The sequence below is a fragment of the Salmo salar genome, chromosome 02 (assembly GCF_965601325.2).
Source record: "Salmo salar chromosome 02, fSalSal1, whole genome shotgun sequence".
Taxonomy (NCBI): Eukaryota; Metazoa; Chordata; class Actinopteri; order Salmoniformes; family Salmonidae; genus Salmo; species Salmo salar.
This window is the reverse complement of record NC_138292.1, coordinates 33,634,526-33,661,632: the sequence shown is the minus strand read 5'-3', so window position 1 is coordinate 33,661,632 and position 27,107 is coordinate 33,634,526. Positions and strand designations below refer to the sequence as shown.

At 43.4% G+C, this 27,107-nt stretch overlaps 1 protein-coding gene across 2 annotated transcripts in view; it reads right to left on the bottom strand.

The window, feature by feature from the left end:
* Positions 1–27,107, bottom strand: part of LOC106580330 (atrial natriuretic peptide receptor 1) — a 56,084-nt gene that overhangs the window by 1,858 nt on the left and 27,119 nt on the right. For both annotated transcript variants that reach the window (XM_014161238.3, XM_014161228.3), the window contains exons 5-18: positions 25,008–25,143; positions 9,211–9,305; positions 7,790–7,925; positions 7,505–7,589; positions 7,212–7,332; positions 7,034–7,108; positions 6,881–6,958; positions 6,654–6,758; positions 6,379–6,450; positions 5,988–6,147; positions 5,669–5,824; positions 2,071–2,239; positions 282–428; positions 77–200 (exon numbers count right to left, since the gene is read on the bottom strand). In XM_014161238.3, the coding sequence (XP_014016713.1) occupies positions 77–200; positions 282–428; positions 2,071–2,239; positions 5,669–5,824; positions 5,988–6,147; positions 6,379–6,450; positions 6,654–6,758; positions 6,881–6,958; positions 7,034–7,108; positions 7,212–7,332; positions 7,505–7,589; positions 7,790–7,925; positions 9,211–9,305; positions 25,008–25,143 (1,659 nt within the window). The remainder of the gene's footprint in view (positions 1–76; positions 201–281; positions 429–2,070; positions 2,240–5,668; positions 5,825–5,987; positions 6,148–6,378; positions 6,451–6,653; positions 6,759–6,880; positions 6,959–7,033; positions 7,109–7,211; positions 7,333–7,504; positions 7,590–7,789; positions 7,926–9,210; positions 9,306–25,007; positions 25,144–27,107) is intronic.

The window sequence follows — 27,107 nt, the reverse complement described above, 5'->3', positions numbered from 1 at the left end:
CCTCCCTTGTATGGTCTATCTTTGTAACTTGTCACACCTGTGGGAGTCGTGTCACAATGTGATTGTGCTCTCTCACCTGCATAGGTGTGCTCTCAGCTGATATGGCTGTGAAGCCCACAATGTCACTGAAGTAGATGGTGACTGAATCAAAGGCCTCGGCCTGCACCGTCTCCCCTCTCTTTAGCTGCTCCGCCACTGAACTGCAGGTACAGACAGTAACATTAGGCACTGTGTGTGTGTGTGTGTGTGTGTGTGTGTTTGTTTGTGTAGCACAGACTCACTGTGGTAGTATCTGGTAGAGCAGGGCCTCAGCCTTGCGTTTCTCTTCGTGGTAGGCCTGGGTTCTCTCCTCCACCAGCTCCTCCAGGTTGTTAGCATACTGCTCCATACGGGACAGCAGGTTATCCAGGATGTTAGTGCTGCACTCCCTACACACACGCACACGCACGCACGCACACAAACACATATATACAGTACCAGTAAAAAGTTTGGACACACCTACTCATTCAAAGGTTTTTCTTTATTTTTACTATTTTCTACATTGTAGAATAATAGTGAAGACATCAAAACTATGAAATAACACATATGGAATCATGTAGCAACCAAAAAAGTGTTAAACAAATCAAAAATCAAAATATTTTATATTTGAGATTCTTCAAAGTAGCCACCCTTTGCCTTGATGACAGCTTTGCACACTCTTGGCATTCTCTCAACTAGTTTCATGAGGTAGTCACCTGGAATGCATTTCAATTAACAGGTCTGCCATTGTTAAAATTTCATTTGTGGAATTCCTTTCCTTCTTAATGCGTTTGAGCCAATCAGTTGTGTTGTGACAAGGTAGGGGTGGTATACAGAAGATAGCCCTATTTGGTAAAATACCAAGTCCATATTATGGCAAGAACAGCTCAAATAAGCAAAGAGAAACAACAATCCATCATTACTATAAGACACGAAGGTCAGTCGCAAAAACCATCAAGCGCTCTGATGAAACAGGCTCTCATGCGGACCGCCACAGGAAAGGAAGACCCAGAGTTACCTGTGTTGCAGAGGATAAGTTCATTAGAGTTACCAGCCTCAGAAATTGCAGCCCAAATAAATGCTTCACACAGTTCAAGTAACAGACACATCTCAACATCAACTGTTCAGAGGAGACTGCGTGAATCAGGCCTTCATGGTCGAATTGCTGCAAAGAAACCACTGCTAAAAGGCACAAATAATAATAAGAGACTTGCTTGAGCCAAGAAACACAAGCAATGAACATTACACTGGTGGAAATCTGTCCTTTGGTCTGATGAGTCCAAATTTGAGATTTTTGGTTTCAACCGCCGTGTCTTTGTGAGACGCAGAGTAGGTGAACGGATGATCTCTGCATGTGTGGCTCCCACCGTGAAGCATGGAGGAGGAGGTGTGATGATGTGGGGGTGCTTTGCTGGTGACACTGTCTGTAATTTATTTTGAATTCAAGGCACACTTAACCAGCATGGCTGCCACCACATTCTGCAGCAATACGCCATCCCATCTGGTTTACGCTTAGTGGGACTATCATTTGTTTTTCAACAGTACAATGACCTCTCCAGGCTGTGTAAGGGCTATTTGATCAAGAAGGAGAGTGCTGCATCAGATGACCTGGCCTCCACAATCACCCGATCTCAACACAATTGGGATGGTTTGGGATGAGTTGGACCGAAGAGTGAAGGAAAAGCAGCCAACAAGTGCTCAGCATATGTGGGAACTCCTTCAAGACTGTTGGAAAAGCATTCTTCATGAAGCTGGTTGAGAGAATGCCAAAAGTGTGCAAAGCTGTCAACAAGGCAAAGGGTGGCTACTTTTAAGAATATAAAATATAAAATATATTTTGATTTAACACTTTTTTTGGGTTACTACATGATTCCATATGTGTTATTTGATAGTTTTGATGTCTTTGCTATTCTTCTACAATGTAGAAAAGAGTAAAAATAAATAACTTTTGACTGGTACTCTAGTCATACCCATTTTTTGGAGTGGAGACGCACAGACATGAATGACATCATGGAACACAAACTCTCCCCACTTCCACCCCCCTACACCCACCTGTTCTGTTTGCGTAGCAGCAGTTTGATGTGGTTGAACTCGGGCCTTTCAGTGGGCTCCTCTGCCCAGCAGCGCTGCATGAGTTGGCCCAGCTCCTGGCTGTGGATCTGAGGGTTGACAGCAGGCCGCAGGCACGGCCACTCACCCAGAGCCACCCGGTCCATGATTTCTAGAGAAAGAAGGGGGAGTGTACAAAACATTACGCTCTTTCCATGACATGGACGGATCTGGTGAATCCCTTATTAATGTCACTTGTTGAATCCACTTCAATCAGTATAGATGAAGGGGAGGAGAAATGTTAAAGAAGGATTTTTAAGCCTTGAAACAAATGAGACATGGATTGTGTATGTGTGCCATTCAGAGGATGAATGGGCAAGACAAAATATTTTAGTGCCTTTGAACGGGGTATGGTAGTAGGTGCCAGGAGCACCGGTTTGTGTCAAGAATTGCAACATTACTGGGTTTTTCACGCTCAACAGTTTCCCATGTGTATCAAGAATGGTACACCACCCAAAAGACATCCAGCCAACGTTACACAACTGTGGGAAGAATTGGAGTCAACATGGGCAGCATCCCTGTGGAATACTTTCGACACCTTGTAGAGTCCATGCCCCGACAAATTGAGGCTGTTCTGAGGGCAAAAGTGTGTGTGTGTGGGGGGGGGGGGGGCCGGGGGTGCAACTCAATATTAGGAAGGTATGCTTAATGTTTTCTACACTGTAAAGCATTCCTATAGATGGTGACATGTAATATATTCTATCTAGTGTCATTCCTTCTGCTTTCATCTTCCCAGAGATTCCAGTCCATTTTCCTTTCCATTGTGTTCATATCTATGCTTTCACAATCTTTCCATTATCTCTCCCTCCCAATTTATTCTATCCTCTCGTTCACACTTTCATCATTTCTCACCCTCTTCCCCTATTTCTGCCCTCACTCAGAAAAACGTTAAGCACGCACGCACACACACACACACACACACACACACACACACACACACACACAGACACACAGACACACACACACCACACACACACACACACACACACACACACACACACACACCCAACAGCAGTCCATGCAGCCTGATTGAGTTAAGACCATAAAGTGGTTTCAGTGGCATAAATGGCATGCTCTGGTTCTAATTCAGTTCATTGTTTTTCTGTCACACAACAGCTGCTGTCTCCCAGTACAAAATGTTACACTCTGATGTTCAAATACAAACATTTGCTCCTCTCAGTACACCACTCTTGCAATCGACCACAATCATGTTCAATCTTCTTCAATTTTGCACAATTTCATGCAATTATGGTTTAGGAAAAAAATGAATTCACTGAGCAGTGGTGGTTGGCAGACATGGGTGCAGCAAGGTTTTCTCCTCAACACGTTGTGATGGAGACTTGACTTGGAGCACAACGGCTGTTATTGCTGATCTGTATAGCAAGAAATCCAATCTTATCTTTCTTTTTCAATTTTCTAAAGAAGGAAGATAGTTTGGGAACTACAATCTGTCCTAACTACAATTTAATCAGAAATCCTGACTGAAAATATCTTGTTTGCAGCCATGTACTTACAATCTGATGTTTTATTAAAATTGTGTTGCTTTACTCCAAGCCAGAGACACAGAAAACAGTACAGTGGAAGGTAAACAATTATAATATGTTTGTGTGTTATATAAAGCATGTGACTGTGTGTTTGTCCCTACAAGTGTATGCGTGGGCTTAACTATCCTTAGTACAAAGCAGAGAGGTACATTAGCTCTCGTCCTCCATATCATTAGAGTAGGCTCTTCAGGGTAAGTGGGGTGCAAGAGGGGCTGAGTGAGAAAATAGAAAATGAGGAAAAAAATCTGTCACTTTTGGGAGCGTGTTCGACAATTTCATGAACTTTCCCTAGTTTAAATTGCCAAATGGTTGCAATTGCAAAACTGTTCCATGTCTCCATTTTGTGGCATATTAGTCAGTAGGTCTGAAATCACCATTTGGTTGTGTCAATATTTGGGGGTCTACACTCCATTTGTTGAATTTGATGTCATGTTTTTTTGTGAGTAGAGTCAAGGAGGAACCTTGAAATATAAAGAATACAGTTCACATGGAGTAAAATGTAACGACATACTGTAGCTTTGTTGAGTCACTGGAGCTGTTATATGTTTTTTGATAGGTTTGTGTTTTCTACAGAGCTTTTTCTAAGTAAACAGACTTGCGGGTGCAATGTGCAGAATAACAGCTTTTGTTTTGAGTTGCTCTAATTGCCTTATCGCTCCTCGGCGATAATGCAGTCAGCCTTTGCTGGTCTTTACCACAGAGCCTTGACGGGAAGGAGGCTTGTTAGGTTTGTTTGTCATGCTTTTGATGGAAGAATCATACAAACACTGTTTATCTTGGACACAATCTGGGGTATAATTTACTCAGCAACAATGGTATTATCTCTTTCTTTTATAATACATATGTGTTTATGTGCAAATAAGCGTGCTTATGACCAAAAGTGTATGGGAGCACAAATGTGACTAGTTTCAGGAAACTAGGAGTATGTCGCACGTCACTACTTCACAGGAGAGGCATTTGAACGTAAACATTTGAATTTTTTATCAAAATTCGTTTTTGGCAGAAATGCCTTCTGGAACAATGAACTTTCATGTGCCTTAATAACAAACTTGTATGCCATCTGTAAATATGAATAAATTACGAGCCTAGTTGGTTTAACCACGGGAAAAGACAGGAACCTTCCAGCTAGCCATGATTGGCTGAGATAATGGATGGTTTGGACATGCCGAGAGATGAGTTCAGATTGGTCTGCCATGTAGCATGCTTCTGTGTATAACATGAGCTGCTTAGTATGTGTAGGTAATCCTTTCTACCACAGCTTTTTTGAAAGATATCATGAAGAACTGCAGAAGTGTTGCTACTGCTCTCCACTTTCTGGGGGATGATCATGCCATGCTGACTCTCATTTCTAATTTAGTCAGAAAGTAATTTTAATTTTAAATTAGTGTGTACTGTTAGCTAGCTAGCTAACATTAGCTGGCTGGCTCACTAGCTAACGTTACCTGTATGGTCTGTGTTGTAATATTATTTGTATCTCAGAAATCTATTTGCATTGCTAGTTATAACCTAATGTTAGCTAGCTAGCTAACATTGAACCTAGTTGGTTAGCTTTAGCTACCTGGAGATTCATGCATGGTGGCTAGTTATGACAATCAGTTTGTATTGCTAGTAGTATGGGTTGGGATTATTGCTGTGTTCTTACTTAGTTAGTCACTGTTTAGCACATGGACTCACATGTGAATCCTTAAAGAGATGGGTGGGGCTAAGGCTTAAGAGGTTGTGAATGATGCTGAATGGGTGTAGACAAAGAAGAGCTCTCTAGTAGGTGTACCAAGACATTCAAGAGTCCTTTTCTCAAAAGTACAAGTTTATAAACTTTCAAAGCAGAATTACTTTCCCATTGTTCCTCAATTGCAATGTATTATATACAATTTTCTAGCTCTGAGTCTCTACTTTTATCCAATGCAAAAAATACAATTTCAAATGTTGCTACATAGGATCAAATCAGTCCCAAATGTCTGTTATGTAGAAAGAGAGAGTGTATGTGTGTGTGTTACCTTTGGGGCTGAGCGGCTCTCCCTCCAGATAGAAGGCTCCGTGGCGTAGCGCCACCTCCTGGAGAATGATGCCAAAGCTGTAGACGTCCCCCTTCTGGGTGCCACATGGAGGGGGACTCTCCAACCTCAGCAGCTCTGGGGCCATCCACAGCTTCCCTACAAACATAGATAGACAAATTGACTAAAAGTATAATTCATTTGCCTACAGACACTGATCTAAGGTCAGTTTCGTATTTCACCCTCTTAAGGATTTGATCAGGGTAAGCTGATCCTAAATCTGTGTCTAAAGGGAAATGTCCTGCAGAGCCAGGTGACTCACGGGCATAGTAAGCATGGGCGTCGTCTGTGTTGCTCTCGGTGCGGAAGCTGGACAGGCCGTAGTCGGTGATCTTCAGCACAAAGCGGTTATCCACCACGCAGTTGGACGACTTCAAGTTGCCGTGGGAGACGATGACACTGTTGTGGAGGAAAGCCATGCCCTGGATAGGAGAAGGGGAGGGAGGTAGGGATAGAGGGTAAAATATAGAAAGAGAAGAGATAGTCAAAAGGAGAGATTAGAGATAAATTAGTTTTTCATTTTGAGCTTTAGTCAAAAAATGTTTGGCAAAGCATATGGACGTTCACTTGTTGAATGATGCAAATGTGTTTCCTCAAGTCAATTGAAGTTGACACATGGAAAGATAAGCAGGAGTGTGTAGAGCAGTGGTTACCTTGACAATGTCATTGATTAACGAGTATCTGAACATCCAATCCAGTGTGATGCTCTCATTTTCCATGATGTCCTGAAGGATGAAACACACACCGATGCACGCACATGCGTACACACACACACACACACAACCATGCACGCACATGTGTGCGTACACACACACACACACACACACACACACACACACACAGCATTTAGACAAGAAAAATGTTTCCTAAAGACTTGAATTGGGTCAGTGGACCATCTTATAGTGGAGTTGTGGTGAGGGGTGGCTACCTGTAGGCTACCCCGAGGACAGTACTCTGTGATGATGCAGATGTTGGGGGGGTCGATGCAGGCTCCGATGAAGCGGGTCAGGTGCTCATTCTGAATATCACGCATCTGGGGAGGGAAGGAAAGGAGGACACCATGTGACTTACACATTTAGGGACAGCGCTATTCTCTGATGCACATATGCATTCTGGAGTATACACACGTCACACTACAACCTCATGAGGACTCACATGTTTCAGTTCAAACAGCACGTTTCTGGTGAGCTCAATGCGTTTTCTGTTGATGTATTTGATGGCCACAATGTTCGCCTGAAAGACAGAGAAAACATTATGCATTCAATCCACATTAAAAGGTTACTTTATTTCATACGCACACAAACTTACCTTGTAATAGCCTGTCTTGGCAAACACCTGAAAGTTTCCATCTCCCGTTAATAGGGAGCCGTAGTTGGAGCCCCTCTGTAAATAAAGCGAAAGGTGGGATGGGGTCAGTTTTGTGCAAGACTGTGTCTATTGTGAAATGTGTGTGTTGTTGCAAGCGTGCGTGTGAGTGTGGACTCACCAGGGACAGAGTGAGCTTGCTGCCTGCGCTTCGCAGCACTTTCTCCATGTTGCTCATCTGAATATCCTCCCAGGAGACCCTCCACAGCTGAGCCACCAGCTCATTTTCAAGCTTCAGCTTCCTGTGTGTGTGTGTGTGTGTGTGTGTGTGTGTGTGTGTGTGTGTAAGAGAGAGATGATAGATTGCTCTTTTAGACATGTGAACAATGCTATAAATGTAATGACATAAAACTCTTCCTGTAGATTCTAGGCCTTGTGCTTACTTGCTGATTGAACTGGCCTGTCTACACTCACCTGTATATGAAGACAGTAATGGTGAGGATGATGATAATGATGAAGAACACCACAATTGTTACCATCTGGTGGATTGTGATGGTTCCTGGAAAAAGAGACAGGGGAAACATTTTTATGGTCCCGTTTTCCTTCAATACAGCCACTGCATGACAGTGTAAAGTCAGTCATCGTAAGCTGTTTTGACTGATTATGACTAGTATAAATTCTGCTACGTCATGCAAACATAGACATTTTATAGGGGTAGTATATACAAAAGTGAGTGAGAGACAGACGGAGTCCACTGACGTGCAAGGCAGGCTGGGTTGTCATTCTTAAAGCCACAGACGGGCACATCTAAAGGAGCAGCGCCCCCTGGCCACTGGATGTCCATCCCAGGCAAGGCCCTCAGCTTCTTCTGAGAGCCGTTGTACACGGACACAATCTGGCAAGGAACACAGTATAACTTACTATTACATGTCTAATGTTTTAGACAAATAACATACCACACATTGATTGATTTGATTTATTAGATCATTTAAAGCAGTAGGCTGTTCCAGCCTGAGACAACATTACATAACTAAACATTTTAGAGGATAAAAACAGAATAAAGCCAGAAGGCTTATTTCCATTGTGGTCCTCTGTCAGGCGGTGGTTAACTGGTGCAGTGAATCAGGCGCAGGAGAGCAGAAATGAGGTATTTAATTCCACGACAGCACCAGTATACAGACAATACTCAAAGTGCGGAGAAATACCGGTCACTCAAAAATAACGGGCGTAAATACATAACCCGGCAAACATAACCAGTCGACAAGTACTGCCATGAACAATCAATAAACACGCACACTAACATGTGGGAAACAGAGGGTTAAATAATGAACATGTAATTGGGGAATAGAAACCAGGTGTGTAGAAAACAAAGACAAAACAAATGGAAAATGAAAAGTGGATCGGCGATGGCTAAAAGACCAGTGACGTCGACCGCCGAACGCCGCCCGAACAAGGAGAGGGACCGACTTCGGCAGAAGTCGTGACATCCTCTTAGACAGTGAGATGGCAGGCTGGCAAGATTGACACATTATTCTCAATGCAACGCATAGGGTGATAATGGGAGACGACTTTCAATGAGCCTCTAATCAGCCCAGAGACTTGACACTGGGTGAAAAACATCCACTCTCTCTCCCTGTTCACACACGCACATACACATAAACACACACGCACGTACGTACTCGCCCATCCACACATGTACATGTACACACTCTTGATCTCACTGGATCAGTTGGTCATTAACCTCAGTGGCTTGCCACCAATTAATATTTATCATTCTGTCATTACATAAGACAAACACATTGGCACTGGGTGGATGAAATTACATATTAAATTATCATATGTAAGCTGAAATAGGGTTTGTTAATACTGTATGCTATAGCTAAATATAGTTGTTGCCCCATTTACCCTCACCCTGAGCAGATGGTATATTGTAGTGGTAATGGAGACATGGAGGTCTTTCTATGAACTGTAGACATCTTTTCTTCAAAATGTTAATGCCTCTGGAGTACATCTAGTTTTATTCTCCAATCTCCAAAACACACAGAGACTGTGTACACAGGCAAGCAGCTTTATGAGCACTTGCAGAATGAAAGAGATGAGGAGCCTTAGTGTATGAGAGAGAGAGGGAGAGAGAGAGAGAAAGAGCAAGAGAGAGAGATGTGTGTGTGTGTATTCAGTACCTGGAAAACACTGGTGTTGGTGTCAGTCATGTCCCAGAAAGCGAAGTCTGTCTCTCTGTCCCCATTTTCATCTATCTGCACCAGGCCTGTTACACCTGTTGAGAGGACCAGAAGGAGAGAGGAGCCAATGGGAGGTAGAGGAGTCAGACAATATTTAAAGGGAGCATATTAATGTTATCTTACACTAATATCCAGTCCAGGGATGAAAATAATCAACAAAGCGCTCAGCGGGTAACAGTAATTACTACAAATTATTACTGTCATTACGAAACAAGAACAGATTTACATTTGAGGTTGTCCCTATTAGCTGACACCGGAGAGAAATCTCAACCATTGAGCAAGTTAGAACACCCATAACAACATCTCAAACGTAAAAAATAAACAGCCATTACTATCAAAACAAACATTGGTCATGACAACAATTTCACTTCAAATTATGGTGTTGGAGATACACAGATGCAAACACAAACAGTATAAGTTGGTACACCCCAGGTCCACCCAAAAGTATTCATCCATAATCACAGTAATATAGCTGGGCCCACGACTGCGTGGCCATGCACGCATCCAACTCAATCATCAAGTTTGCAGATGACACTACAGTGGTAGGCTTGATTACCAACAACGACGAGACGGCCTACAGGGAGGAGGTGAGGGCCCTCGGAGTGTGGTGTCAGGAAAATAACCTCGCACTCAATGTCAACAAAACAAAAGAAATGATCGTGGACTTCAGGAAACAGCAGAGGGAGCAGCCCCCTATCCACATCGACGGGACAGTAGTGGAGAAGGTGGAGAGTTTTAAGTTCCTCGGCGTACACATCACGGTCAAACTGAAATGGTCCACCCACACAGACAGCGTGGTGAAGAAGGCGCAGCAGCGCCTCTTCAACCTCAGGAGGCTGAAGAAATTCGGCTTGTCACCAAAAACACTCAAACTTTTACAGATGCAAAATCGAGAGCATCCTGTCGGGCTGTATCACCGCCTGGTACGGCAGCTGCTCCGCCCATAACCGGAAGGCTCTCCAGAGGGTAGTGAGGTCTGCACAACGCATCACCGTGTGCAAACTACCTGCCCTCCAGGACACCTACACCACCCGATGTCACAGGAAGGCCAAAAAGATCATCAAGGACAGCAACCAACCGAGCCACTGCCTGTTCACCCCGCTAACATCCAGAAGGCGAGGTCAGTACAGGTGCATCAAAGCTGGAACCGAGAGACTGAAAAACAGCTTCTATCTCAAGGCCATCAGACTGTTAAACAGCCATCACTAACATTGAGTGGCTGCTGCCAACATACTGACTCAACTCAAGCCACTTTATTAATTGGAAAATTGATGTAATCAATTTATAACTTGCCACTTTATATTAGATAATGATTACATAACCTACATTATTCATCTCATATGTATATACTGTACGCCATACCATCTACTGCATCTTGCCATCTTGATGTAATTAGATGTATCACTAGCCACTTTAAACAATGCCGCTTATATGTTTTCATACCCTACAATACTCATCTCATATGTATATACTGTACTCCATACCATCTACTACATCTTGCCTATGCCGTTCGGCCATCACTCATTTATATATTTTTATGTACATATTCGTATTCATTCCTTTATACTTGTGTGTACAAGGTAGTTGTTGTGGAATTGGTAGATTACTTGTTAGATATTACTGCATGGTCGGAACTAGAAGCACAAGCATTTCGCTACACTTGCATTTACACCTGCTAACCATGTGTATGTGACAAATAAATTTGATTTGATTTGGCCTATCTTGCTAATAAATCTAGTAGTCGGCCATCTTGTATAACATTACTTTAATTTCCGGCTAAGACAACAGCCCAGGGTTGATTTGGAGGTGCAGATAATAGCCATATTGACTGTGAATGGAAAGAGGTGTCTATAGAGAGAAATGACATGACAGGCGACGCCATTACCAGCATGGAAATGTCCAATCCAAATGGGGTTATCCTAGTAATAAAGAAATATACAGGAGTCATCCCTCTAATCAGAGGAGAGAGGGCCTGAGAGATGTGCTATGATATGGGACGGATTATCGGCTAGAGGGACATGCAGAAGATAGGGTAGCATGCACGCGTGCACAAACGCACATAGTCAAGAACACACACTTTCCCACAGACGTTATTGCCCTACTCACACACACACAGACGTGCAGTGGTTAGAGAATGATTAACCTTGTGGTTGGTCTGGGAAAATTACATTTGGCCAGCATCTGCATGGGGGGGATGCATGGTGTTTGGTTGTCAAGGACAGGTTAAGGTGTGGAAGTAAGGGGAGTGGAGTCATGATTTAGTACCTATTTAATAGAACATTATACAATTAACATCAACCAATGAGTCATGTGGGTGCTATGTGGGTGACGTCATCACGACTTCTAGGAATTGGGAGTAACACTTCTTTGGGGGATGGTCGCTGGCTGGTCGGTTTATGTTAAGGAAAGCTAGGTATGGGAAGGATATAAAATAATGGAGACACATTTACAGTAAAAAAAAAAGTGGCCTTTAACCATCCCTCTGTCTGTCCATGTATGCATCCATCCATCTATTCATCCATCCATGTTTCTTAGCCTCACAAACCTCTTACTGCTGTCTTTGTCACACACCTGTCTCTGTGATTGTCTCCACCCCCCTCCAGGTGCCGCCCATCTTCCCCATTATCCCCTGTGTATTTATACCTGTGTTCTCTGTTTGTCAAGCCAACCAGTGTTTTTGTGTCAGCTCCTGCTTTTCCCCAGTCTCTCTTTTCTCGTCCTCCTGGTTTTTGACCGTTGCCTGTCCAGACCCTGTACCTACCCGCCTGACCACTCTGCCTGACCTGACCCTGCCTGCCGTCCTGTACCTTTGCCCCACCTCTGGATTACCGACCTCTGCCTGACCTGAGCCTGTCTGCCGTCCTGTACCTTTGCCCCTGTTGCTGTAATAAACATTGTCACTTCAACACAGTCTGCATCTGGGTCTTATCATGATACCTGATAGTCTTACTCTTTATTAATAAGTCTTTAATAATTCTTATACCTTGAATGGAAATGTTGGGGAGGGCTGAATTCAGTGGGCTGCAGTGATGGATGCTCAGTCCACCAGAGCTGGATTAGTCTGGATGGGCTGACAGATTTGAATTGTACTGCAAAGAACAGAGCTGGGGGAGGGGGGGGGGGCATTTGCATAATGTGCTAGCAATCAGAGCAGGCATTCAGAGCATGTGGAGAAAGGTGGCACATTGTGAGCTACGGTACAGCTCAGTAGCTTGACAGCTAGTGTGTTAGTTTGGTAAATGGACTGTATTGATCTAACATCATGAGTGATGCGTATTGGAAGTACAGTATATCAGATGAAGGCTGCATTGCCAAAACATGCTGTTTTCAATAATGAAGAAGCAAGTTCAATACATCTTCCACTGTCCTCAAGTGGCTGAATCTCTCTCACCCATCCAGGCCCATTAGTTAATGGAACAGAAGCCAGAGAGAAGCCGCTGTAACCTGATCCTTCCATCTTGACATCCTCCCTCTATGTACATGGTCTATACTGGCTGCCTCCCTTCATGTACTGTATCCATCTTTGTACATTATGTAAATTCATATATCATCAATAACAGTAAAACACCTGTATGTCTCATCTTATTCCCCTCACTGTTCAAATCCTTGTAATTACCTAAACTAAAAACGGGAATCAGTTTCCCCACTGTGCCTTTCCAAGTATGTTTGATTTGCACAGCAGTGTGTCCCTGGAAGTTAACATCTGATTGAAAGAACATTGCATGACCCGTTCCGTACTGACGGCTAACCTGGTGAAAAGTCACCAGACACATGCTCCTGAGCTGCCTATTCCTAAATCATGTGTCAACTCCCTCCATCCAAGACTGCACAACGCACATCGCTTTCGTCTGGTCCTCTTTTTGTTGAGGTATAAGAAGAAGATCTTGCAGTCAAACAAAAGATTCCAGAAACATCTTGACAAGGTAGAAAAAAAAGGTCAAGTGTCTGAAAGAAAATGTCCATGAAAAAGCCAGAGGTGAGTCCACATTAGTGGCATGTTGTGTTTTTTAGGGTTATAGCCGATAAATGCACAAGGCAACTGTCAAGGCATTTGAAAAGGGCACACGGAGGGAAGACTAGCAACACAATGCAGGTTGTCGCAGTGCGCCCCTAGACATTAATGAAACCTACAATCAAACACTTCTCTGATTCAAGGCATAACAGGAAAGTACTATGACTTTAAATCTGGGGAAAGCACAGGGCACTCTTATGAATAACAACAACCGTTAGCAAAGTGCACAGCGGAAGTGTCATGGCACCATTTGATTTTCCACCGAGTCACCGTATAGTTTATGGATATGTATGGTGCCAACCAGGTGATTACAATCCCTAGCTGCTGTGAAGCCATGAGAGCAGCTGCTGATAGAGCTCCATTAGAGCCACATAAACAGCCTCTGTTCTTATCTAAAGAGTGAACACATGGGAATAGGTGATATATTGTGTATTTTATTATCACTGCTGCTAAACGTGGGAGCACTCCTGTCACATACAGTATATGCAAATATTGACCTTATTGTACACTCACTGTAGTGTGATATGATATTGCAGCTCTTCATCAGCTAGACCAGGATGTTAACTTGCAGGCTGTTTTTTGTTCACTCTACTTAGTTGTCTGATGTCTGAAAACACAGACTTGGAATTTTGGCCTTGCATTGGAGAAGAATGTGATTACTTTTGTCGAAAAATGTATTAGTTAATTAGAATTCTTTTTTGGAATGCTTTTAACGCCTCCCCACAAGCACCTCTCCTTGAAATAATTGCATTTACTGTGAGAAATAACTATGGCATTCTTCTACCCAGGCAGCCGTGAAATAGTCTGCAAACCACCTGCGGCTTATGTCCCTGGATCAAAGTGTGTTCTGCATACTTAACAGCCCCTGCCTAACTAACAAAGGATGGCACACACCTGTTGTCGTGTCCAAAAATGTACAGCAATCTATGTGTTTACTTTTGACCTTATCATATCAGTCAACAACAGTCATCAAATAAACATAGTTGTTTCATCAAATATATAGGTAACTAAAGGATGGAAAAAATGTACTATTCTAGGACTTACTTATGAATAATGTATAGTATTCATTATTCATCTAGACTTATGGGATTTTTCCCTTAGCCTCTGATGGAGAGATAGGGAGGGAGAGAAAGAAAGAGGGAGCGAGAGAAAGAGAGAGAAATAGAGAGCAAGACCTCCAGTTATGAATGACATGAAAGGGTCTCTAACGCTAAATGCTATTAGACTAAGATCTGTAGGGTCTCTGTCAATCCTTTTTACAGGCACTCCGTTGCCCACTAATAGCATTGACAAGGTTCTCCAGTTACCAAAGATTTCTGGGACAATGGGGGCCTACCATGTACCATGTAGCTGTAGAGTTTTAGTACATATGATTAACAAAAGGGCACAAGCACAAGAGTGCTTCATTCTTTCTCTCTGTTCCTATCCCCCTCTAGCCACCTGTCTGCCTGTCTCCTTTCTGCAGTACACTCTACACTCCAGCCCTGTGCTCCACTGTGGCTCAGATGACAAGGCTTCAGATTCACACAGCTCATTATCAGCTCGACCCAGGCCAGACCTACCGTTGGAAATACCAGCTGCCTAAGTGACCAGGGCCACTGCACAGAAGACAGAGGCAGAGAAAAAGGACAATGAGTGATGGATGGTGGGGAGAGAAAAGGAAAAGAGAAGGAGGTGGAGACATGGACAGAGAGAGATAGAGGGATGAGCGGAGGGTGGAGACTGGCGTCAGAGGCAGATTGAGGGAGATGGCTCCTGCTGACACGGCCACGGGAGCTCTGGTTTCGCCTGATTAGATTACTCTCCTATTTTGGGGATTTCCTCTTTTTTTCCAGGGGGATTTTTTTTGCAACATGACAGCCAAAAGAGAAATTAGATATTTCCATGGCAAAGGATAGAGAGTTCAGAAGAAACAGAGAGGTCATGTAGGAGGAGAGGGTAAAATAAGAGTTCAGGAGGATAAGACATGTTGAGACAGTAAAAATATGACAGAGATTGACAGAGCAGTGAAGTGAGGAGGACCACCTTGATAAGACAGTGAAAATATGGACAGATTGGTGGAGGAGGAAGGAAAAAGAGGAAGGCAGATCCCGTGGGATGGAATTAGAGAACTGTTCACAGAGGAGAGGATTGAGAGCAGAGGAGAGGAGAGGAGAGGTAGACCAGGAAATAATGAGACGAGAAGAAGGCGTGAAGGAATAACTATGAGTACGGGCAATGACTGATAGAAAAGATAGGGAGATTGGCATTAACACACTGGCATACGCAGCAGGACATCCACCTCTGACACGGAAATATTCTTTTCACACATTTTCACAAGTTTACAACGTACAATTACTCATATGAGTCATATACTGTAGTTTAACTGCTGAAGTCAAGTTTCAGATGAATGGTTTGTATTTCACTAAACCAACTTAAAGCTGTCTTGCTTTCAAAAAAACATAACACAGAATATAACTAAAAAGCACTGAATCGGAAACATAACAATGAACTAAAGCTACCAAACAGCTTACGTTACAGTATGCACTGGTGTGGGCAAAAATAATAAAAGAAGCATTGTCCTCGCATGCAACCAAACAAACCCCTTAGCCTTTCATTGCCTATGTTTGGTTGGGCTAACAGAATCAGTGTGAGAAGACTCCATCTGTTCTTGGCTGCTGCCCGCTCTGCCCTCCCACTGTCTGGCTGAAGTGTTCATCTCTGTTGTTTGTGTGCTCTGGTCCAACTCATAGTGATTGAGGAGAGAAGGATGGCCATTTGTAAAGAGGGGTCAGCCAAGGAGATTAAGGGAAAAAGAGGGAGCAGGCGGGCAGTAATGGAGGACAGATGGAGGGAATAAAAGGGAAATGGGGAAGCAGGGTGAAAGAGGGAAGGAGAAAGGAGTGCAGAGCAAACAACCTGGGTACTTACCTGATGAGATGTCCCTGATGACATGTCACCTCCTCAAGTATGTGTACTGTTCCAATGATTCAACGTATTTGTTCTTGCCGTTACCTTTGACTTGTTGTCAAGCGCCATTTACTGTCTCCTGTGACCTCACACATAATCTGACTCTGTAACCCAGTGACTCTGTGACAAACCAAACAAATGTCAGATCAACAGCCCAACCCTTCAAATTCCCCTCAAGTCCCAATAAACAGAGGTTGCTAGGACTTGGCATCTGTCTTCAGGTCCCTCACAAAGGACTGGGACAGAAGGGGTGATGACAACCTGCTACAAGGTTTGAGACCACCATCTTCTATATCGGCCATTAGTAATGTCAAACACTTGTGAAACCCACAAGTCTAGGTAAACACACATAACTTCAACACTTAGTCAGTGAGGTGTGTGTGTTTGGGGGGAGGGGGGTACTGGCAGAGGAAAGACAATGGAGGCCTTCCTCAGAAAGTAAGATGCTGTGTCTAACTCTTCACCCAAAGAATGTGGTAAAAAGAACAATGTATGTGTTATGAACGATAGATGAGACTTTGTCTACTCCATGTTGAGCATTATACGACCTCGTCAATCACCTAAGTTGTCACTGAGTTGTGTGCGCTGGGTTTTATGGAAGTTTTACAAACAGAAGATTGGTCATATTCATCAACTTTAGGTGCACAGGAAAAAGGTCACCATACTGGATCCAGATGTATTTTTCATCCTTAAATCTATACTCTCTTAGGTCAGTGATGAATAAAAGGATGATTAAATACTTTAATTTAGAAATGCACATGCTCAGCAAGGGGACTACCTCCTCCAGAATGTATAACACAGGGGAAAAAGTCACAAAAATAATTTGACGTTTTATGGTCATAAAGCTGTTATTTTATGGATTCATTTGCTTTTAAAAGACAACGATGTCACCTGATTGACACAGCTAGTGACATTCCAAGGACTCTGTGATAAATTACTTTTTTTTTTACTGAACTGGACACAATTAAATTAATTTGAATGGATTTGAGGGACACATTCATTTGTGGTGTCCAGGAATGTGTTTGTTCGAAGTCGAACGTGAAGATGAATTTACTTCCGCTACAGACCTTGGCTTGGCTACAAACCAGCTGCCAGTGGAGATGAAGAAGGTTGTTCAATAACAATGTTGGCATGTTTTGTATATTTTTGATGCGCTTTATTTCTTTTGCAAGAACTTGCAGAGACATAGAGAGGAAGCATCTGCCTCTCTTCAAAAGGCCAAATGACACAAGCATGGTCCGCTAATTTATCCTTTCCATTTAATATTTTCCCTGCTTTGAGGAGATTTCTGTTTTTGGCAAAACTTCCCCACAAAGGCATATTCCCACCTTATAACAGCTAACATAAATGGTATCTACAGTGTAAACCTGTGGAGGCTCCTCAGAGGAGGAATGGGAGGACCATGCTCCTCAGTGAATTTCATAAAAATAGTGAAACATTAAAAAAAAGCAATCCTTTTTAGACAAAACTTTACTAAATAAACTCAGCAAAAAAAGAAACGTCCTCTCACTGTCAACTGGGTTTATTTTCAGCAAACTTAACATGTGTAAATATTTGTATGAACATATCAAGATTCAACAACTGAGACATAAACTGAACAAGTTCCACAGACATGTGACTACCAGAAATGGGATAATGTGTACCTGATCAAAGGGGGGGTCAAAATCAAAAGTAACAGTCAGTATCTGGTGTGTCCACCAGCTGCATTAAGCACTCTAGTGCATCTCCTCCTTATGGACTGCACCAGATTTGCCAGTTCTTGCTGTGAGATGTTACCACACTCTTCCACCAAGGTACCCGCAAGTTCCCGGACATTTCTGGGGGGGAATGGCCATAGCCCTCACCCTCCGATCCAACAGGTCCCAGACATGCTCAATGGGATTGAGATCCGGGCTCTTCGCAGGCCATTGCAGAACACTGACATTCCTGTCTTGCAGGAAATCACACACAGACGAGAAGTATGGCTGGTGGCATTGTCATGCTGGAGGGTCATGTTAGGATGAGCCTGCAGGATGGGTACCACATGAGGGAAGAGGATGTCTTCCCTGTAACGCACAGCGTTGAGATTGACTGCAATGACAACAAGCTCAGTCCGATGATACTGTGACACACCGCCCCAGACCATGACGGAACCGCCACCTCCAAATTGATCCCGCTCCAGAGTACAGGCCTCGGTGTAACATTCATTCCTTTGACGATAAATGCAAATCCGACCATCACCCCTGGTGAGACAAAACCACGACTCGTCAATGAAGAGCACTTCTTGCCAGTCCTGTCTGGTCCAGCGACAGTGGGTTTGTGCCCATGGGCGACGTTGTTGCCGGTGATGTCTGGTGAGGACCTGCCTTACAACAGGCCTCTCTCAGAACTATTGCGGACAGTCTGTGCACAGATGGAGGGATTATGCGTTCCTGGTGTAACTCGGGCAGTTTTTGTTGCCATCCTGTACCTGTCCCGCATGTGTGATGTTTGGATGTACCGATCCTGTGCAGGTGCAGGTGTTACACGTGGTCTGCCACTGCGAGGACGATCAGCTGTCCGTCCTGTCTCCCTGTAGCGCTGTCTTAGGCGTCTCACAGTACGGACATTGCAATTTATTGCCCTGGCCACATCTGCAGTCCTATTGCCTCCTTGCAGCATGCCTAAGGCACATTCACGCAGATGAGCAGGGACCCTGGGCATCTTTCTTTTGGGGTTTTTCAGAGTCAGTAGAAAGGCCTCTTTAGTGTCCTAAGTTTTCAAATGTGTGACTTTAATTGCCTACCATCTGTAAGCTGTTAGTGTCTTAACGAAGCATGGGAAACAGTGTTGAAACCCTTTACAATGAAGATCTGTGAAGTTATTTGGATTTTTACAAATTATCTTTGAAAGACAGGGCCCTGAAAAAGGAACGTTTCTTTTTTTGTGAGTTTATATTTGCATGTAACCAAATAATTTATTAAAATACACTGTTTTCCAATAAGGTCTACAGTAGTGTCACGTCCTGACCAGTATTAGGGATTATTTGTAATTGTAGTTTGGTCAGGACGTGGCAGAGGGTATTTGTTTTATGTGGTTCGGGGTGGTTGGTTGTTAACCTCTCTGGGCCAGTGGGACGCTTGCGTCCCACCTACTCAACAGTCAGTGTAATCCCGTGGCGCGATATTCAAATACCTTAGAAATGCTATTACTTCAATTTCTCAAACATATGACTATTTTAAACCATTTTAAAGACAAGAGTCTCGTTAATCTATCCACACTGTCTGATTTCAAAAAGGCTTTACAACGAAAGCAAAACATTAGATTATGTCAGCAGAGTACCCAGCCAGAAATAATCAGACACCCATTTTTCAAGCTAGCATATAATGTCACATAAACCCAAACCACAGCTAAATGCAGCACTAACCTTTGATGATCTTCATCAGATGACACTCCTAGGACATTATGTTATACAATACATGCATGTTGTGTTCAATCAAGTTCATATTTATATCAAAAACCAGCTTTTTACATTAGCATGTGACTAGCATGTGACTAGCATTCCCACCGAACACTTCCGATGAATTTACTAAATTACTCACGATAAACGTTCACAAAAAACATAAGAATTATTTTAAGAATTATAGATACAGAACTCCTTTATGCACTCGCTATGTCCGATTTTAAAATAGCTTTTCGGTGAAAGCACATTTTGCAATATTCTGAGTAGATAGCCCGGCCATCACAGGCTAGCTATTTTGACACCCACCAAGTGTGGTACTCACCAAACTCCGATTTACTATTAGAAAAGTTTGATTACCTTTGCTGTTCTTCGTCAGAATGCACTCCCAGGACTTCTACTTCAATAACAAATGTTGGTTTGGTTCCAAATAATCCATAGTTATATCCAAATAGCGGTGTTTTGTTTGTGCGTTCAAGACACTATCCGAAGGGTAAAGAAGGGTGACGCGCCCGACGCGTTTCGTGACAAAAAAATTCAAAATATTCCATTACCGTACTTCGAAGCATGTCAAACGCTGTTTAAAATCAATTTTTATGCAATTTTTCTCGTAAAAAAGCGATAATATTCCGACCGGGAGTCGTTGTTTTCGTTCAAAGAGAGAGAAAGTAAACCTGGTGTCGGCTCGTGCACGCGCCTCCAGTCTCATTGTCCTCAGATCGACCACTTACTAAATGCGCTAATGTTTTTCAGCCATGGCCTGCAAAGCCACCATTCATCGTTCTGGCGCCTTCTGAGAGCCTATGGGAGCGTTAGAAAATGTCACGTTATGCCAGAGATCCCCTGTTTTGGTTAGAGATGATCAAGAAGGCCAAGATATAGTCAGAGAGAGCGCTTCCTGTTTGGAATCTTCTCAGGTTTTGGCCTGCCAAATGAGTTCTGTTATACTCACAGACACCATTCAAACAGTTTTAGAAACTTTAGCGTGTTTTCTATCCAAATCAAACAATTATATGCATATTCTAGTTACTGGGCAGGAGTAGTAACCAGATTAAATCGGGTACGTTTTTTATCCGGCCGTGCAAATACTGCCCCCTATCCCCAACAGGTTAATTAGGGTGTTTGGTTTGTTAGTTCTGGGTTTTGGGTATGTTCTAGGTTTGTATTTCTACGTTCTGTTTAGTTTTCTATGTTTAGGTTTGGGTGTTGGACTCTCAATTGGAGGCAGGTGTTTCTAGTTGCCTCTGATTGAGAGTCCTATATATAGGTATGTGTTTGGGTTTGTGAGTTGTGGGAGATTAATTGCTGTGTATAGCTTTGTGCCTTACAAGCCTGTTCGTCGTCGTCGTCGTCGTCGTCGTTGTTGTCGTCCTGTGTACGTGTTTTTGTTTTCAGTTTACCTTCTTATCCATAATAAAAAGAAGATGAGTACACATAACCCCGCTGTGTATTGGTCCACTTTCTCCGACGATGATTTCTCTCTATCTTCAGACGAAGAAGAATGTGACAAGTAGCCTCAACAGCACTCTGTAGGATAGCACTGTCATTGGTGTAGAGAGGAATATGCAGGAGGCAGTCGCAGGTTTAGAACTACTGAATTTATTTAAGCACCATAGATCAAGGCGGGACAAAACCCAAACGCTCTTGTGCTCAAAATATATCTTCATAAACAAAATGGCACAGGGTGAACCCAAAGTGAAAAATATAAAGTACTCAGGAAATAGTAGGAGAGCGTCCTCTCAGGAAAACAAATAACATTTACAATGACGGACAAAGACAAATGGCAGAGGGAGTATATATACAGTGATAGAGTGGGGATTGGAACCAGATGTGTGTAATGATGACGAGACAAGTCCGGGGTTGATGAGTGAAGACCGTTTGCCAGCAGTAGGTTCGGCAGCAGCTAGAAGGCCGGTGACGCCGAACGCCTGAGCTGGACAGGAGGGGGAGCCAAACCGAAGGCTGGTGTGACATGCACCATGGTTTAGCTGGAGGACAACTAGTTTCCGTCCTCCTCTGGGTACATTTTACTTCAATACAAAACCTAGGAGGCTGGTGGTTCTCACCCGCTTACATAGACTTACACAGAAATGGCAACTTCCAGAGGACGTCGTCCAACCTATCAAAGGTCTTGCAGCATGAACTGACATGTTGTCCACCCAATTAAAGGATCAGATAATGAATCTATTACTGAAAGTATAAGCTACAGCTAGCTAGCACTGCTGTGCACAAAATGCGGTGAGTAGTTGACTCAAATAGAGAGAAAGACAATAGTTTAACCATTTTGAACAAATTAGCGAGAGAGCGAGAGCTAGCTATATTTCTTTTTTTTTACCTTTCACTTACTTAGCTAGCTAATGCAGCTAGCTAGTTTAGCATACTCAAACCCCCGGCTCAGAGAGGGATGCTATGTTACCTAGCTGGCTATGGCTATCCCACACTGGAACTCTTCCAGGTCAAGGTAAGCTTTTGGTTTTATTAATTTATTGCCACCGGGGCCCACCGGTGTAACTGCTAAACTGCTTGCTAACTGTACACTGTACTGCATAATTGTAGCAGGTTTACTAAGGCGTTAGTTCTAGTAGCTATGTTGTCTGGTCGTTAGCTAATATGGTGACAATGATGTAGGCTGTGTGTAGCGGTTAGCAGTTATGATATGAAAGTTTGACTTGGAAAAGTTTTTTTGCCAGGTCACAGACAGCTGATGTGTTGTGCACTGAAGTCCAGAATCGAAGGGAAAAGCTTAGAGGAGGAGAGCGCATAGACGCGATAAGAAATTATCCAACGATCAAAGGGATCATGCTGTATGTATATGGCTGCTATGAAAGTGAATTGTGTTTGTGGTGATCAGGAGTGTATTCAATCCGACGATTCTGTTGAAAAACCTTTCTTAAACGGAAGCAAATGGAACGAAACGGGAATAAACATACCTGAATTTGTCCAAAAGAAACTCTTGTTTGCAACTGTTGGACTAATGATTACACCCTAGATCAACTACACAGGCAAGATTGTCTGTCACATTGATTACAAACATTTCTCTCGACTTGTGCACCTAAGTTGTAAACTTTCATTCATAGGCTAGGTAGTAACCTCATGATGGGTATAGAGAACATTTGAGTATCATGTAGTAGCCTAAACCTATCGATGTTACATTGAGCTGGTTGAATGGAATATGAATGATAGTCATCTAATATGCTGTAATAGAAATACGGTCATGCTCATAAAACAAAAAAATAATCTTCCTCCCTCATCTTAAACGGCACCGACGGCTACTGGTGTAAACCTACACTATATATACAATAGTAGTGGATTCGGCTATTTCAGCCACACCCGTTCCTGACAGCTGTATAAAGTCGAGCACACTGCAATCTCCATCGACAAACATTGGCAGTAGAATGGTCTTACTGAAGAGCTCAGTGACTTTTAACGTGGCACTGTCATAGTTTTCTGACTTTCCAACAAGTCAGTTCGTCAAATTTCTTCCCTGCTAGAGCTGCCCCAGTCAACTGTTAGTGCTGTTATTGTGAAGTGGAAACTTCTAGGAGCAACAACGACTCAGCCGCAAAGTGTTAAACCACACAAGCACACAGAACGGGACCGTCGAGTGCTGAAACGCGTAGAGAGTAAAAATCCTCTGTCCTCGGTTGCAACACTCACTACCAAGTTGCCTCTGGAAGCAATGTCAGCACAAGAACTGTTTGTTGGGAGCTTAATGAAATGGGTTTCCATGGCCGAGAGCCGCACACAAGCTTAAGATCAACACGCGCAATACCAAGTGTCGTCTGGAGTGGTGTAAAGCTTGCCACCATTGGACTCTGGAGCAATGGAAACGCGTTCTCTGGAGAGATGAATCACGCTTCACCATCGGACAGTCTACGGACGAATCTGGGTTTACCCCGTTTTCTCCCCAATTTCATGGTATCCAATTGGTAGTTACAGTCTTGTCTCATCGCTGCAACTCCCGTACGGACTCGGGAGAGGCAAAGGTCGAGAGCCGTGCGTCCTTCGAAACACAACCCAACCAAGCCGCACTGCTACTTGACACAATTCCCACTTAACCCGGAAGCCAGCCGCACCAATGTGTCTGAGGAAACACCGTGCACCTGGCGACCGTGTCAGCGTGCACTGCGCCCAGCCCGCCACAGGAGTTGCTAGTGCGCGATGAGACAAGGATATCCCTTCCGGCCAAACCCTCACCTAAACCAGACGACGGTGAGACAATTGTGCGCCGCCCCATGGGTCTCCCGGTCGCGGCCGGCTGCAACAGAGCCTGGACTCGAACCCAGAATCTCTAGTGCCACAGCTAGCACTGCAATGCAGTGCCTTAGACCACTGCACCACTCGAAAGGCCGTGAAGGGAAATCTTAACACTACAGCATACAATGACATTCTAGATGATTCTGTGCTTCCAACTTTGTGGCAATAGTTTGTGGAAGGCCCTTTCCTGTTTCATCATGACAATGCATGCCCCCGTGCACAAAGCAAGGTCCACACAGAAATGGTTTGTCGAGATTATTGTGGAAGAACTTGACTGTCCTGCACAGAGCCCTGACCTCAACCCCATCAAACACCTTTGGAATGAACTGGAACGCCGACTGCGAGCCAGAACCAATCGCCCAACATCAGTGCCCAACCTCAATAATGCTCCTGTGGCTGAATGGAACCAATTCTCTGCCACAATGTTCATAATCTATTGGAAAGCCTTCCAAGAACAGTGGAGGCTGTTGGAGTAGCAAAGGGAGGACCATCTCTATATTAATGCCTATGATGTTTTTTTTATGTTCGACGAGTAGTTGTCCACATACTTTTGGTAATGTAGTGTACTTGTCCAGTATGCTTTTGAGAGCCATATGACTTTTTATGGCCTGCAACTAAATCAATGTCTTGTCTTGAAGATCTCTTGAAGAGGTGTACATCTCATTTCAAAGGCACAAAGCACCCAATAGAAGAACCCAATAGGGACCCTCTGTCAATGGGGAGTATTGTTACATCGTGCTGGTTCTCTCTCATTCTGCCACAAATCACTCAATAATTAATCTGCTGAGAAATTGCAAGGAAGACATTGAATGTGTTGTTGTTACAGAACTACCTCCTCAAAGGTAGAAATGACAAGAGATCGTAAGCCAGAGCTCAGAGTTAATCCAGTGACATGGAACATTTTGTCTTCACACAAATCTTTTGAAATTGTCTCTGTGACAAAACGCAGACCTCTGTAGTCACCAGAGACAGAGCACAGAGCTAGTGCTAGACTGAAAACATGTTCACACATGTTCCGAAAAAGCCCTAGAACCTTTCTGACCCCTGATTCAATGGAATAAAGATCCAGGTTATGAACTGAGGTGCGTGGAGTGGACTGACCGTTGTAGGTGCGGTTCCACATCCTCCTGGTTACAGTTTTCCCCACAGGTCTGTCCTCTGGCGAGGTCATGGTCTCGTTCAGGGCGTGGGTGTACAGCATCAGCCCGTCGTAGAACCCTCCGGAGATTATGTTCATCTGCAGGGAAGCAAAAGGATATTGTAGAATAGTTAATAAATCTATCATCACCTATTTTTTTGAGATGGCTTAGATCAACCATACCATACATGTATTAATAGTACATCTATATCCCTCATCCAATATATATTATTTTCTATCATTAGAGAGCTACTGCGTATGTATAGCTATATTTGTGCCACTGCCATGGAGAGCAGAACTTATTCTGCTAACTACTTGTCTCTTCTACAAGCTTCTCTATAGTGTTTGATATATTTCAAGTTAATGCCACTTTTCTATTTATCACAACTATAATTATTTTCTATCATCTCCGTACCTATTTCTACCCCTTTATTAATTTCACAATTCTGCCTGAGAAACAATTTCCTCTTCCATCTCGTCATCTCTCCAAACAATGGCCCCAAACCAAAAGAACTGTCCACATCAATCACAGAATGGAATATGAGGACAATAACCCACTCAGACAATTCATTCAGTTCAGTTGGATCAATTGGAAACGTACAGACACAATGTCCAGACAGGGTGAATGAGGACCAGGTAGACCAGGGCAGAGCTCTCATGCTCTGTGCCTCTCTCTCATCCTCCAGAGTCAGACCTGTCTATTTATTACATTAACTGCACTTAGTTGTCTGTTACAAGTGATTTATCGGCTTGTGAGGGGTGCCAGACAGCCCTGTCTGAAACCAGGACCAATGGCGAGTCTCCCTTCCTCCCGGGGATGGAATAGAAGCCCTGACGTACAATTCTGGATTTGTGTGTATCGAACGGGGAGGGCAGTTAGATGACGTGGCCTGTCAAGCTCTTTATTTTGCTTCCCCTCCTGAAGTGTAAATTGTCACTGATGCGAAAGCACACACATGCATGCAAGGACACACACCTCCATCCGGAGTCAGAGATGAACGATGGACTTGAAGGCAGTCAATCTACCATATTGAGGATACGTGGATGTATCATGCCAATCTTTGTGAGTGTGTGTGTGTGTGCGCACACATGTGTTTCTCTCTCATCTCCTAAACAAGACACCAGTGATTCAGCTGCAGAAGCGTGTAGAATATCATCATTGTGCACCTTTGTAGGGAACATAATAAGAAGATAAGCTCCACTAACTAAATTAGCTTTTTCTTCCAAATTAAATTGAATCAATCGTCCAGGCATTGCACGCGAGCCAATTACGTATAAGCCTACTTATCGCAGCCTCTCCATCTTTCTACGCACAAATGCACAAACACACTCTCAGATGTGCAAACACCAATGAACTAGTACTACTGCTAAATGAACTAGTACTACTGCTAAATGAACTAGTACTACTGATAGTTCTTTGTATGTGTTGCTTTGCCTGTCAGATGTGGCTCAATCAAATGTTTCATAATGAGATGTTCTCTATAATATGATAGCCCTACACTGAGTGTACAAAACATAAGGAACACCTTCCTAATATTGAGTTGCACCCCTTTTGCCCTCAGAACAGCATCAATTTGTCGGGCATGGACTCTACAAGGTGTCAAAGCGTTCCACAGGGATGCTGGCCCTTGTTGACTCTAATGCTCCCCAAAGTTGTGTCAAGTTGGCTGGATGTCCTTTGGGTGGTGGACCCTTCTTGATACACACGGGAAACTGTTGAGCGTGAAAAACCCAGCAGCATTGCAGTTCTTGACACACTCAAACCGGTGCACCCGGCACCTAATACCATACCATGTTCAAAGGCACTTAAAACTTTTGTCTTACCCATTCATCCTCTGAATGGCACACATACACAATCCATGTCTCAGTTGTCTCAAGGCTTAAAAATCCTTCTTTAAACTGTATCCTCCCCTTCATCTACACTGATTGAAGTGAATTGAACAAGTGACATCAATAAGGGATCGTAGCTTTTACCTAGATTCACCTGGTCAGTCTATGTCAAGTTCATAATTTCTTGTACTCTCAGTGTATAGATTATTATACACAGTTTTATTCTGTGTAGA